This window comes from Drosophila teissieri, chromosome 2L (assembly GCF_016746235.2).
Source record: "Drosophila teissieri strain GT53w chromosome 2L, Prin_Dtei_1.1, whole genome shotgun sequence".
Lineage (NCBI taxonomy): Eukaryota > Metazoa > Arthropoda > Insecta > Diptera > Drosophilidae > Drosophila > Drosophila teissieri.
In genome coordinates this window covers 16,210,665-16,226,127 of record NC_053029.1, presented here as the reverse complement: position 1 = coordinate 16,226,127, position 15,463 = coordinate 16,210,665, and the positions used below count along the sequence as shown (strand labels likewise).

At 41.3% G+C, this 15,463-nt stretch overlaps 2 protein-coding genes across 5 annotated transcripts; one reads left to right on the top strand and one right to left on the bottom strand.

Annotated features, from left to right (window-relative positions):
- Positions 1-5,505: 5,505 nt before the first annotated feature.
- Positions 5,506-12,342, top strand: LOC122619779 (sodium-dependent nutrient amino acid transporter 1). Of its 4 annotated transcripts, none has more exons than XM_043796910.1 (7): positions 5,506-5,961; positions 8,171-8,273; positions 8,335-8,638; positions 10,243-10,510; positions 10,843-11,584; positions 11,643-11,919; positions 11,975-12,342. In XM_043796910.1, exons 2-7 carry the CDS (start codon positions 8,190-8,192, stop codon positions 12,217-12,219), a joined length of 1,920 nt encoding a protein of 639 aa, XP_043652845.1. In that variant the 5' UTR covers positions 5,506-5,961; positions 8,171-8,189; the 3' UTR covers positions 12,220-12,342. The 4 variants fall into 4 exon arrangements, with proteins under 4 accessions (XP_043652845.1, XP_043652854.1, XP_043652837.1 ...); XM_043796919.1 differs by lacking the exon at positions 5,506-5,961 and adding an exon at positions 7,914-8,067; XM_043796902.1 differs by lacking the exon at positions 5,506-5,961 and having other exon boundaries at positions 8,129-8,273.
- Positions 12,343-14,165: 1,823 nt separating this feature from the next.
- On the bottom strand, positions 14,166-15,128 carry LOC122619798. Its single transcript, XM_043796941.1, has 2 exons — positions 15,008-15,128; positions 14,166-14,786 (listed from the first exon to the last, which is right to left on the bottom strand). The coding sequence occupies exons 1-2, from the start codon at positions 15,081-15,083 to the stop codon at positions 14,221-14,223; spliced, it is 642 nt and encodes a 213-aa protein (XP_043652876.1). The 5' UTR covers positions 15,084-15,128; the 3' UTR covers positions 14,166-14,220.
- Positions 15,129-15,463: the final 335 nt, after the last annotated feature.

Sequence of the window (15,463 nt, the reverse complement as noted above, 5' to 3'; positions counted from 1 at the left end):
ACAGCAGCAGCAACCAAATATTCGAAGAAATTTTGAGCTGGATTCCCCCTTTTTTCGGCCGCAGCAGCAGCAATGACTTTTTACAATTTTCATATGAAATGAACCATTAAATTGAATTGGCATTAAAATTATGTGCATGCTCGTATGCATGCTATGAAGGAAACAGAAAATATACAGAAAAATAAGGGAGATATTTTTGGCGAAGCTTTTGGCACTTTGCATACGACTAGCCAAAACCCATTCGAGCTCGAGTTATTTGCATTTTTATTACAACAACTGCGAGCGCAGTTGGAGCTGCAAATAATAAAAGAAGACGGGGAGGGAAAAATTCAAATAAATGTTTGTTAAGTATTTTTGAATTGAGTTCACCCGCCACACACACACTCGCACTCGCACTCACACATGCACGCATTAGGCCAAAGCGAATAGGAAACCGTTTAGATCCGTGCACCTGCTGCTTCACAGCCACAACATCACAAATGGCAATAACAGAAAGGACCTCCTGGCAACGACAGCAACAGCAACGGCGACAGATGTGGGCATAACAATGGTATAGGACTACAAAGGTGGAATCCTATATTTGGGGTTCAAGAAATGCAGTTCTGCCGGGTCAAAGAAATGAGATCGAATGTTTATAATAACAATGAGCCGCGTAAGGCAGAACTTAATAACATAAATGGTGATTCGATGGAAATTGCGCATTAATAGTAGAGCAATACCGTATGGAGTATTCACCGCCTTTAATGTCTGGCTTCACTTCGTGGCACTTGAACAACGATTTTCGGTGTGCCCTCACTTCAGCTTTTCCTACGCACTTTCCTGACCATCAATTGCGGTTTGCTTTTCGCATTGTGCTCCAATTTGGCCCTTGTTCCCGTTCCCGCCAGCCAGTCCCCTTTTGGTTTCGACTCTGCGATTTTCTCGCACTAGTTGCAGGCATCGCGTGTCTCTAATGACCCGCGACAATGGACGCTTACGAAATTTCGGGCCACCGCCTCCTTTTGCATATGGCACTGCAGCTGACATAAAATTGCCATCGCAGTACGGACAGCACACCAAGCCACTCGATGGCGCATTCAAAAGCCAGTATACGTATACAGACGGTCATTGCAGTTTATCGGTTCGCAGTTCTAATTTTCTAAGGGGGCCGCGGAAGTTGGTCACTCAAACGCAGACGTCGGTGTCTTTTTCAGTCGAGTGGCGCAAGTTTTGAGCTCAACTTGGTGAAAATATAATTAGAACCCCTTAAGTCAAGTCTCTTTATTCCGCAGTTTAAGTTTTCATAGCTATTTTTAGCTCTGCACGAGGATAAGACAGTCTCTTAAGTTCACAAGACGTATACTTGATTTTTGTATAGTTAATATGGCAAGGGTATGACATTCATGGTTGATTTCTTCCGTTCTCTGTTTCTCTTTCAGCAATCAAAGAATCCTAAAAATAACTTAAGGTACCCTATTAAACTTTTTTCTCTTTTCCATTACGAGCTTCTTAAGACGGATTCCAATCATTTCGACTGCTTCAAACTGATTTCATTCCCCTTCCAACGGACTCCAAAGTGCCTGTCAATGGGTTCGATGCCACTTGAAGCAGTTTGCATGAAAGAAACGACAAAAAGGCGAAATCCTTTTCATGTTTTGGCGTTATTTAATTAACAAGCAATTTGTTTCGGCCCGTTGCTAATTAGGCGCGCCCCATCAAAGACAGCAGAAGACAAAAGTCTGGCGATGCATCGAAGCGAGCTCGGATTTCGCCCAGCGCCTTAACCCTTGACAACTCGAACGCCTTTCAGACACATTTCCATTTTCACACTCAACGTGCCGAAAACAATTAAGCGAAAAGAAGCCTTAAAAAGGAAGCAGTCAAAAGAATACAACAAAAAACGATGGCTTTGTCTTGGGGAATACTTTTCCCTTTCAGTGCGGAGGGATCGACGAAAGGTAAGGACTCTAACGACGCAGCAAGTTATTGGTGTGTATACCCTGAAATTTCTCGATATCCAAGTTTACACTTTTTGCCTAGAAGTCGCGCCAATTCGTTTGATAGAGCCACTGTCCGAGAATTTGAAGAACACCCAACTTGCAGCGGCAAACTTGCGAACTGCACGCACCACAAGAGTCAGCTAACTATAACAACTTGCATTGCATGGCTCTTTGAGTCGAACAACAGCCAACACAACTAGCACAGCATTAGTGGTTCGGCGGGTCTTGTTTCCATTCAGCGTTGCACTGAGGGAATTTCCATTATTATTGGAGAAAGTTGCCGTCTATCTGCTTCAGTATAATCAAACGGAATGCGCCAACAGAACTTAACTATTGTGCATAATCATTTTGCCAAACATTAAAAAAAAAAAAATTCAAACCAGGTAACGCCCTTGGGATTTTGACATTTGAGTTTTAAGGCATATGAAGGGCAACAGGTGGTATGACTGATTAATAGCATATGAATCAAATTATGAAAACGTTTATGTTTTAACTCCTTGTCACTTGACATAAAATAAACCATGATATAGGGAAACAAGAATTAATTAGGTAATTTATTTAGATGCAAAAGTGTACAGTATCACTCTAATGGTAATTTCCGAGCGTTGATAATTCAAATTTGAACATTCTTTTTCTTCAGTGTACGGGAGGAATCGTTGTCATGGTCACGTTCAGCATCTGGTGGTGCTTCCGGCCGGCGCTCCGCACGAACGGACGATGAATAGCGGCCATGTTCCAAGTTCCATGCTCCATGCTCCATGCGCCAGCCACAACAATTGTCAAACAAGCCAGAAAAATGGCGGCTTTCTGCTGCAGCTCCTCCTGCCACTTTTTCTGCTCCTCCGGATGCCGAGGGCGCTTTTAATGCAGCTCTTATTATCCTCTAATATTTTCCTTGTACTAAACTGGCTATGGCTGTCTGAATTGTGACATTGGGGGCTACATATTAATTGAATCATTGCTTAATACCCTAAACTTATTTAATTATTACTTGTAACCTATTGGAATATGGCCACACAGAGGTGAAAAAAAGGATAAGTACAGGTGAAAGTGAGGAAATGGAATTTAAAAGAAGGCCGGGAAAACCATCAAAGCTTTTCCTTAATATGGAATGTGGCCTCTTGATCAGAGTAGACCATTTGAATAAATACCAAAATATTTATAAGAATTTACGAAACCATCATACCCCTTGCGGTATCTAAGTTTACTAGGCATCAGAAAAAATACACAAATAAGTGGCCCAGAATCATTTTCAATTAGCGCTCAGCCTGGAACATTTATGGGATTTGTCAAATATATAATTTGAGGAAAACTTTGTTTTATGGTTCCGTGGCTTTTTGAACCCGCAAATAAACATTTGCGTAATGCTCACAGTTTGTCCCATTGCCTTTTATGCAAAAGTTGTAAACGACAAGGACGGCGGGGAGTCCTCCGGCATAGCTCCTGGATATCCTGTTTTATGCCCGACGCCCCTTCCCCAGCTCCTCGCAAAAGTTGCCGCAGTAATAAAGGAGATTACCGTGCACATAACATGTGAGTAGCCGGAGTCGAGTCGGAGATTCGGAGATGGAGAGGGATTGGGATTGGGCAAGGTCTGAAATGATTTCTGGCCTGGCCACAAAAGCCAAGGGATCCTTTGAGGCGGTCAGGACATGGATATACTGGACTCTGCAGCTTCTCCCGGCAAAAGAAAGTTGAACAGTTGAAGCGGCACATTCGTAGAATAGGCATTTATATATGCGCAAAAATGTTGAACTACATTTGCTTAGATTCCCCTTTTTTCTACTAAACGTTAACCACAATGGGGTCTAAAAGGATCCATGCTTGAATGAAATGATATTAAGTTTTATTATAGTTCGTAGCCTCTCTGTGACTTGCTCGATCGCCAACTCATTTCGGCTAATTTCAGTAGGTAATGTTGTTTGGCAAATGTACGCCTTTAAATGTGTTTTATTCATTTAAAATTCACATTTTTAGATGCATTTTTGCGCTGTCTGCTCGGCTATGTACAACTTTACCTCGTTTTGACACCAACCTCTATCGGCTCTGCAATATTTAAAGTAAAGTTGGGGAAGAATTGCAATCCGTAACTTCTTCGGTCTCCGCTAGCGTCATTTAATTTGAGAGAAACAACAGTAAGCGCACCAGCAACTAAGCCGAGGAGTTAAAAATTTCTTGGCCAAGAGTTTTGCTTAGTTTTTAATTGCAATCAAAAAGTTGTGTACCAGGGAGCCATGGAGGGAGCTCACACATAGGGCGGTCCATTTGGCTGCGCTCTGAGAAGTGGACACTTTGGCCCGTTGGTCCAGTTTTGTCACCCCCAAGGTCCCAGTCATAATGACAAAAGCCGAGACCCACTGAAATGGCAATATGGGATGAACCCTGAATGTTGCATTTGAGAAGGGCGTCTAGAAAATCCCCGGTGGCTCGGAGTGGACCGCAAAATGGCCATGCAACCGATTCCCTAGCATAAAACAAGCCAAGTCCTTGCCCCCAACACGTTGTCCTTGTCCATAGTCTCGGTCTCGAGCTCATCGGCAAAATGCTCTGTGCAGACTTAATGATTTTTGGCTTAAAGTTTTACCAGTTAGCAGTATTTTTGCAAGTAGTTAACATTTTATGAGACAAACCACACCACACACACCACTTTCTCGGACCAAATGCCCTGAGGTCTTTGTTTTATGCATTTTCCAGCTAGCCCACGAAGAACTTGCTCGCTCTCCGGCGTTTTTGCTATCTTATGGGGGAAATCTACGGCGGAGCTAGACCAATTCCAAGATGATGACGACACACAAAAACGAAGCGAAACTTGATAAAAACTTTTATCATAACAATTTGTGTTGTTTTGCTCAGCTACTGCTCCTCGTGCTCCGGCTGCCCAAATACGAACAATGGGTCTATGTGTGTATTTGTGTATTTGGTGTGCGTAATGAGAAAAGTGGAAGTGCATAGCCCAGGGCTCTAGGCAAGCTTCAGCCCGTCGCTTAAAGCAGTCAACTTTAGATCTAGCATAAAGTCTCCCAAAAATAACAAAAGGTTCTATGTTTTTAATTAATTAAAGTAATTCAACCAATATGGTACTTTTAATCAAAACGATTTGGAACTAAGAATTTATCTCTCTTCAGGTAAGTAATAATTTAACATAATTGCCAGAAACCTTATTACCTAAATTGACTAGTTAAAAGTATAGTTATTATATGGCTCAAAATTAAATTTAATATTATAATATAATAATATATATTTTAATATTATTTAATATAATATTTATAAACTGTTTAAATATAGCTAGTATATTCGTATTACACATTCTAGAAAAGATCAAGTATCTTATACGGTAGTTAGCCAAGTTATCCACCAATGTGAGGAAGATCAGTCGTCATAGACACCAACCCAGTGACCATCAAACTGCAGGTTGAGCTTTCACCTATATTACTGGCAGTAACGATGGCTCGGACGACGGCTCTAGAGTCAAGTTCACAATAAAACCACGGAAACCTTGCCCTGGCTCATTCAGTTGGCTGCTGGCGCTCGGCTTGGCTTTTTGGCTTTTTGGCTTTTCGACTCACGTGATCGGAAAACGCGTTTCGCGGCAAAGGCTCTTGCAATAATAACGGGTTTCTCGGATGCGACACTCTCGACTCGGAAGCTTTTCCAAAATAGCCAATATCGTGTGTGCCAATCAGTTAAACCCTACAGTATCCAAAACAATAACATTAAAAGTAATATAACTTTTAACATTTTAAAGTAACTTGCAGCCTTGGCTTGGGCAAAGAGTTTTAAGTGATCACAACTTCAGCCGGTTCAAAGCTGTTTCAGCCAACTTGTACCAGTACCTTACCTACATTAACAACTGCCACGGACAACAACACCTGCAAATCAGCATAAGCCCAATTGTCGCACTGTGAAGTGAGCCGAAGTGAAGGTGTAATTACCTATAGTGTACAAAGAATATCGAGTGTAAGAAGTGGCTAAAACAAACCGGGTAAGACCCCATAAATCAGCTCAGGAAGCAGGGATCGCATTAAGCTGCACCAGGCACGTCCTTGAGACTCGGGACTTAGGAATAAATACAACCTTAAAGTTACAAGTTTTATACATACATATGTAGTTCAAAATGTGAATTTTGAACTTCAACTTCATTTTCAATTATTACTGTCAAATGAGGTGTTCAACCTTACCATCCATTACCTTCTTGCGTATTTCGAATCGTTCAGTATGATTTGACCTTTTCCACCGTTACCACTAAGGCAATAATGACGGCAGTGACGTATACGCAATGTGGGTATCAAAATCATAACACTGAATGCGTGCATAATAAAGAGTGGTTCGTCTATCGATCGTTATCATACGTTTGTTTTGGAACTGAGCGCAACAAGTTGCCCATACAAAAACACGTTTTTGCATGCTAATGCCCAGACGGTAGCCGATTGAAGTGTTTGGAATCCAAACTGAGCAAATTTGAATGCGTTTTATTGAACCATTCATTTGAATATATGTATGTAGGTGTAAAACTGTTTGCAATGCAGGAAAATACAAAGAAATAAATAAAATAAAGTGGTTGCTTGTTTAGAGGAAAATAACCGAAACATTTTGCCATTTATGTAAGCATTTCATTTCCCTAAAGCTCTTTAGCTTGTCTTAAAACTCTTGATTTAAGATGGAACCAGAAATATCTGCTTCTGACCAATCTCGAAGCTCTGAAGTTAATGACGTCACGTTACCCATTCGCTAAAGTTTATGCAAAGAACAAACAACCAGAAAAAATATACTTCTGATGGCTGTGACTCACGCCGCGGGGAAATCACTTTTGTCGCGGCGTCGACCATTCAGAAGTAAACATTTTTAAGCAGAGTTCAAAACTAGTTTTATAATGAGAACCACATAAATAAAAAATGCAAATGTTTCATCGCGGATTTAGACGTCAATCATAAATAATTGGTCCAGGTTCCCAGTGAGTTTTGTGCAAATAGGTATTGAAAATAGATGAGTAAGGGTTTCTGACCCTTTGCCAAATTGTCTGTTTTCAAGATTTAATTGATATTCTTTCAATGTATAATTTATACAAAAATGGTTTTAGAAATTTTTGCTTGACTAACAACCTGTTTTGTGTTTAAGTATACAAATATATACATTTGCTTACCATAATGTCATTCAAGCCTTTGGGCAATATATACAAATTTATATTATATTATAAATGCATTGGAACTATTTAACAAACAGTTTGAAATTGTTATATTTTCTTATTTCACGTTCACTTAAGCAGAACGAAAGTTTATATTAACAACAAAAACCCTAGAGAATTTAACAATTTCGACACAATATTGAGCACAATAAATATAAATATTAATTATCATGCGAAATTTCAATCAAAAAACGTGCTCCTTTACGGCAAATTAATAATTGTAAATTAATGCAAACAATACGTGTCAATATTTTTCCAACAGTCAACCGGTTCATCAAGTCAACCATACCTATGTATATTTTGTGTGCATACAAATGCATATAAATTTGTACACATATATCATTATATCACTCACGGTTTAGCAGTTTTATCTCCCACACCAATTAACAGATTCCTGTCGTAAATCCAACAAGGTGTAAATTGCTTAAGTGATTCGGTAAATAAAGGACGTTATCTTTAGTTCGTATACAAAGTGTTCAAGCTTTGGCACAAGGCATTATAAATATTGATTTATTAAGCAAACGTAGTTTTTAGCAAATGTCCAAACTGATTGATTACCTCCGAAAAATAGCAAATTTTGGCTAAAATGCTATATAATTTTATTGATGCCCATAACTTTTACAAGTTGTATTATATTGATAAGTATAGCTAAGTATTTTAAGTGGCCTTAAGGTGAAAAATGTATAACTGAACAGGCCGATATCCAATCGACATTCTTTGAAATCTCGTTTAGAATTTGTAAGCTTTTCAGAAGATTAACTTCTTAGATGTCTTATCGTGGCCAGACAAGTGCCATAACTCAGTATCTAAAGGGCAATGCAGCGGGTCTTTCTTTGTATCCTATTAACCACCTAAGTTTATCTGGCTCGTGACAGTGACATCATATCTTATCTACAAGATCAGTGGGTTAGTCTGATTGTCAGTTATACAGCTTCAACAAAGAACATCCCAAAGCGATCTACCTTAGTTCTAGTCCACATCTCGTTGCTAACGGAACGAATCATTTCAGTTGGATATCTAGTGGCAATATGGATACGTCGCAGAGGAACCACCAAAATCAAGGATTCGTGGGCGACGACGGACGCAGTACGGCCAGCACAGTGGAGATTTCGGTAGGCTATCCGTGAAACGGTCGGAACATAATCCACGAGCCAACTAATCACCGTTCTATAGACCAACAGTCCAGCGCTGCGAAGTAATTCCGATGACCAGGAGGCAGCCAAAGTGCCGGAGGAGCGTGCCACATGGGGCAAGGGCGCGGAGTTCCTGATGTCCTGCATCGCCATGTCCGTGGGTCTGGGAAACGTGTGGCGATTCCCCTTCACTGCCCTCGATAATGGCGGTGGCGCCTTCCTCATACCATATCTCATTGTGCTGTTCCTGATTGGCAAACCGATTTACTATCTGGAAATGGTTATTGGCCAGTTTTCCAGTCGCGGTTCGGTTAAAGTGTTCGATTTGTGCCCGGCGATGAAAGGTAAGCGGACCAGCTTTCAGTGCAGTCAGTTCGAAGATGTCATACTCTTGTGGGGATTCACTATTCCAAAAAAATGCAATTAGAAACTTGTTTAAGGTCAATGTAACCTCTTTAATAATCGGTTAAATGTATTTTAGGAAAAGTCTAATATATAATTGTAATATGTTTCCATATAGACTTTGTCTCAATAACTCGTTATCTGAATATCACAAATTCTCTTAAAAATATGAAAAACTGTAAAAGAACCATTCAATCAAGACATAAATGTGTGATTTTAAAACTACCCCTTATAAGCAAGAGCATGACAATAGCGAACTGCAGAGTCTACATCGTCATTCTGTTCATCAACTCGCCCGCTCGTGTCCCAAATACGCGACCACATCTATAGGTGTCGGAATCGGCCAGGTGATATCTATATCCATGGTGACCACCTACTATGTGGCCATAATGGGCATAACCCTGCGCTATCTGTACGAATCGTTCCGGTCGCCGTTGCCCTGGTCCGAGTGCCGACCGGAATGGGAATCCTTCTGCGTGGCGTCCAGTCTGGGTAACACCTCCCAGCTGGCCAGCCCCATGGACATGGATAGGTTGCCCCAGCGGCAGCCCGTGGCATCCGCGGAGTTGTATTTTCTGTAAGTGGTTTGCTCTCTCTCCCTGTGGTTGTTGCCCTCCGGTTGCCTGTGTCATTGTGGATTGGTTGGTGGTGTTGCAGTGGCATGTTTTTCGATGGTGTTACGGGTATGTGTGGGTGACTGTGCACTGTGGGTAATCTTATCGCGGCTCGGAACTCGCAATCACAACGGCATACTCAAGTTTATGGCCCGGCCGACAAAGGCGCGGAATGTCCGCTTTATTACGCGACTAATTGAATGAGTGCCCGCATCCCTCTGGCGACAATTATGGCACCCATTGCCTTCAATTGTGCTGCAGTGGCTGCAATAGACCGATGCGATTGCAACAGCCAAACAGACAGTGAAACCGTCCACTGGCAGTTCAATTGACAACCATCACCATCGTCAATATCTGCCTCCAATTTCAGATTGAATAACTGAATCACAACAAAGTATGGCCTTGACCTAAACTTGAAGTATTATAAACACGTGATTGGATGCAATCCTTGAACTCTCTCAAAAGTCACGACCTTAACATAAATACTTTAACTATATTTTACAAATGAAATAGCCACATAACTTTAACGAAAAAAATATAAATTAAACAGATATTTTTACACTAACTAAGATATTATAAAAAAGAGGAAAGTTTTAACATTTAAATGTTCTTATTCTCAAGACGTAACCATTTCTTAACTTAGTAAGCTGATCATAAGGATATTTGACTATATAATCCCTATTGTTAGTAATGTTATTAAAATGTGTACTAAGGAAATGACTGAAAATAACTCTTTACTATGTCAGAGAATCCTTGCCAAGGAACCAATGGCTGCTCCTCACTAACACATTTATGTATTAAGCTTCTTTTCCTAATCATTCAACCATCATATCCGAGTCCAAATGCACCCAAAACTCTCTTCTATCCCATTTGATTTGTGTTTCAACTCTTTCTTCTCGTTTCGTAACTCGTTTGTAATCTAATGGATTAAGGTGTCGGAGCTGGCCAGGCTTTCCAGGTGTTCATGCTCAGCACTTACTATGCCGCCCTGGTAGCGATAATTGGCCGATATTTCATTGAATCATTTCGCAACCCATTGCCCTGGTCCACATGCCGTGCGGAATGGGGTGTCCACTGCATCAACTCAGCCCCCGATGCGAGTAATTGGTCTCGAGTGGAAGGCGTTGATCAGAGCCCGCAAAATTACACAATGAAATCACTGAACGATCGGGTCATTACCAGTTCGGAATGGTACTTTGTGTAAGTTCTAAGTGTCGGGGTACTGTTAAGAAATTCACAGAATGACTATTTGTATGACTAATATCGTCTTCCAAGTTTACTAAGGCTTAAAGTATTTTTCTGGACACAGAACAATTTTCTTTCTGTAATCTTACCCACGCTTTTTTTGGGTAATCAGTTTTCAAAATCTTATTAAAAAAAGGGTGATGGTCATTTAGTGAACTTCGAGTAAAGCATGATAGCTGCATGAAAATACTAGTTTAGTGTTAACTTTTTTTTTTTAATTTTAATACTTGGTGGTGGTCTAAACTTAATGACATTTGTGCTGACTAAATGCTATCCTTCCCCTGTAGTACGGAAGTGCTGCACGAGAAACCAAATATCGAGGATGGAATCGGCCTGCCCAACTGGGAGTTGGTCATCGGGCTCTTCATCGCCTGGGCCTGTGTGTTCTTCATCATTCGTCGCGGAGTGAAGAGTTCTGGAAAGGCATCCTACTTCCTGGCCCTCTTCCCGTACGTCATCATGGGTGTCCTTCTGGTGCGAGCTGTAACTCTGCCCGGATCAATAGACGGCATATACTACTTCATAAAGCCGCAATGGGAAAAGATTCTGGACCCCAAGGTCTGGTATGCGGCTGTAACCCAGTGCTTCTACTCGCTGTCCGTTTGTTTTGGCAACATCATCATGTACTCCTCGTTCAACAAGTTCGGCCACAACGTACATAGGGATGCGGCGATTGTGACGGGTCTGGACACCATGACCTCTCTGTTGGCTGGATTCACGATCTTCGGTATCCTCGGCCATCTGGCCCACGAAATCGGAACCGATGACATCGGTTCAGTGGTGAAGGGCGGTGCCGGACTGGCCTTCATCTCATATCCCGATGCCATTGCCAAGTTCAAGCAGCTGCCACAGATCTTCTCGGTGCTGTTCTTCCTCATGCTCTTCGTTTTGGGCATAGGATCGAATATTGCCATGACCTCCTGCTCGGTGACCGCCATTCGGGATCGGTTTCCCAACTTTGGCCAGTGGCAGTGCTCGCTGCTCATAGCGGTTGTCAGCTTCTTCATTGGACTAGTGTACATAACACCGGTAAGTATTCAAAATCTAAATATTTTACAAGTTTTCAAATAACTCTTGTATATTTCAGGGCGGTCAGTATATGCTGACTCTTGTGGACTTCTTTGGCGCCTCGATGATTGCTCTGGTACTGGGAATCGCAGAGCTGTACACCATTGGATGGATCTATGGCACAGACCGCCTGTGCAAGGACATTGAGTTCATGCTGGGTCGCAAAGTGGGCCTGTACTGGCGGCTCTGCTGGAGCATCTTTACTCCGCTGATCATGACTGTTATTCTGATCTACTTCTATGCGACCTACGAACCTCTAACCTACAACAACATTGTCTATCCAAATTGGGCTTACTGTAAGTAGTGGTTGTTCATTGAAGACACCCATATTTAATACACCTTTTTCTTTAGCTATTGGCTGGCTGATAACGGCCTTCGGAATTCTCCAGCTGCCCATATGGATGATTGTGGCCATTGTTCGAGACCCAGGTCAGAGTTTGGGTGCGAAAATCCGTGGAGCCTTTACGCCGAAGAAGAATTGGGGACCTAGTGACCCTCTGCTCCGGGAACAGTATCACAAGGAAATCGAGAACGAGTTGACCCCGAAACGGGGCCAGGGAGTTTGGGCTGCCATCAAGCAAAACATCTTTGGTTGATCCATCATCAGAGAAGACAAACCATATTCGCTCATGTAAATAATCGTATTTTAAGAGAAAAGAATTTAAAAGATCTTGTATAAATCTTAAGTCTGCCAATAAAATTGATAAGTATGTAGCAAATTGTGAGGTGTCTTTGAATTGCTATTGCTACTTTTTATGTCTTCTTTTAATTTTTGTAATCCAATAAATTGAACGGTAGTTACCTATCTTATCACCTTGATTAACTTCTAACCCCGCTCAAGCGTAGTGTGGAGTAGGGATTTGGTTTTCCTGGTCTCCTTTAAACACCATTAAATATCCTCGCCTCGCTCCACTTCCTTTTGACCCCACAAATTGACCGCAACATTTGACAATTTTCGGCATTTGCCAAATCCGCCGCAAAAATGGTGGTCCGGGAAGGAGATAGAGCAAATCAAGAGAAATGTTATGTACTTTGTCTCCGTTACTGTTCCAAATCAAACAAAGGCGGCAAAGGCAACCGGAGGGTCCAATTCACAAAAGCAGACGACGGTCACTGTCATTGTCAGCGAATCACAGTGGTTGCAAAAAGGTAACTTTTGATTAAAGATATAGATACCAAATGGTATTGATACCAAATGGCTCAGTTAACAGCCAGAAGTGTTTTTTTTTAGGTTTAAAGATAAAACGTTATATTAATGTGCTTTCATTTAAATTGTTGTTAGATTTTATATAGAGCGTATCTGTTGGATACGACTTTGTTCCACTGTGCGCTCTGGCTCTCCTTTGCTAACCAGAAGGGGCGGGCAGGTCGCCGACGAGGCATCTTAGAGATAATTGCTTTGATAAGGCTTCGCGTTCGGTCGAAAAAAGGAGCTCGGGGCTGTCCGAAAACATTTTTTATAAATGTCGCCAAATATTTACATGTCGCAGCTTTGGGAAGCCGCCCAGTCGAATTTTTTCCCAGACTACCTTTGCCTATTTCCACCAAGTTTCACCCTGGCTTCACCCGCATTGGCCGCGGCTTGACTTTGCCAACAGACTGGGTGAAACACTGGCTTCCTGGCCAGCGTCGGCGATTCCGGATGGTGGTGGCCACCGTCGCGTTTCTGGAAACCGCATAAAAGTCATTGTCACAGCAAATGGATTAATTTTCGCGGCACGCTGACATATATACCTCTCTTTCGCGCTCACTCTTTAGCACCCACTCTGTCCGTTTGTTTTCCGACTCTTCTCTCGTACCGCTTACAGTTGGGGTATATACGTTCTGAGATAGCTTGTCATACCTCTCGTAGTTTCCGATCATGTGTAATTAAATCTCTTGTTCCTTGGAGTGTTTAACATCCATTTGTTATCTTAGGAAATAGGGAACTACTTTCATTACCTTACCTTACATGTTACACCTTTTACATTACATTCTACATTACTTTACACAGGGAATAAGTATCTTTAAGTTTGGGGTATTAAGTAGTCGAAGAACTATTTTCTTCTTGTGTATAGAAAAATTTAAAAGCCTGTTCTGTGGTCGAGCAGGTCGCCGGCGGGGGGCGTGGCTGTGGGTTTTGGGGGCGTGGGTGTGGGGGTGTGGCATTTACCGCAACAATAATTACGTTTGGGGGGTGGGGTTTGCAGATCCTGATGCTGGCACGGAAGTGTATAATGTTGCTAAGTAGTTGCGGTTATTTGTTGTTGTTGGGTGACATTTTTTGTTCCCTCTGTTGTGTTGTTCATAATGTTGTTGTTGTTTCGTGTTCCGTAATTATCCTGAGAGGCAACAGGAGGTTTATTTCCCGCTATAAATGCTTCATAATTAAGTTTTTGTGGCTCTTCAAAACGAGAAAATAAGTCATTCTTATTTCTGTTTTCTTTTTTACCTTTGCACGTATTGTATGCAAAGTAGTTTTTCTAGAAATACAAGTGATTAACTAACAGTCCGTAAAGCCTAAGGTGCTCTAATTGATGAAATAAAGCAATGTAATAAAATATACGTTCGCAATCCATAAAGGGAACATGTGATATCACTTTTAATAAATAAATAGCTTATCCCTTTCCTTTACCCCATCCTATAATTTTAGAAATAAAGCCAATTTTCACTGTCCCCAAGATAATTTTACCAGCTTTCTTCTTTGTAGAGGTACTACTGCGTGTTGTAGTCCTCCTTTGCGTTGTTCTCTTTGTTAGTGTTGTAGTGTTCGAATGTCCTTCGAAAGAATCGTCTACAGTAAGTTCCTCCGGATATGGGGTGGTGGTTTCCAGATCTGGCTCATCGTCACCAGCAGTAGTAGTTTCTGGAATGGTTACTGATAATAAAGTAGACGATGTAACCATTGATGTAGTTGGCAAGGTCGGCATTTTCGTTGTTTTCAGCTTCTTTTTCCATTCACTTTCCCTGTATTTAACCAACATTCTGTTTATCAAATCAAGAATTTTAGCTGACTCGGTGTGCTTCTTTTTGGCAGACATAATGCAAGTGCGTGCGCAGTCGGATCGATACTCAAATCCGCTTCGACAAGTCAGTTTGCGCAGGCAGAGGCCAAGCTTTGGGTTGTGAAACCATTTCAGTTGTCGTAGTTTGCAATCCAAACTAAAACGTCTATTGCAATAACCTAAAAAATTAGTAAGGCTTTAATAATATATTTTATTACATTTCTTAGCCTCAAAATTAATTAATTTGATTAATAAACATTTAAAGTTTACAACTGGAACTGGATTTAAACTGGAACATATTGCAAAAATCTTATTTCTTTCATATTTACATTCAATTTACTAGCAAAAGGCTTATTAGCTAAAAGGTTGTTAATGGATGGGAGCTATAGCTTCGACTTACTTGGATCGAGTTTATTCGCCTCTGCAACCATCATCAGACGAAGAATTGTTAACACTAGGAACATGTCATCAAGCATAACTGTGCAATGCAGATGTGTCAGTCCACCAATGAAAATAAAAATGTGTGCAAATTGTAAAAGTCTTTTCCGTTCAAATGCAATTAGTTAGGCCGATTTCCCACCAAGTCGAATCGATTTCCGAATGTCTTTCTTTGCCACAGTAGCCCCATCTTGTTTAGTTGCGATCCTAGGACTGACATGTTGCCAATCAGACCGAGTGCCAAAAACGTGGGCAAACTGCAGGCTAAAACTGCTATTCGCAGAATGGTACATAGTAGCAGTATGGCAGACACAAAACGGAGTGCTATTTAACTAAAAGCTAAAAAGCACCGACGGAAGCCAGTCCGCAAACTGAAATTCCCCCTCGCCTGAGACCGATTTTCTTGCCTACGCTCACA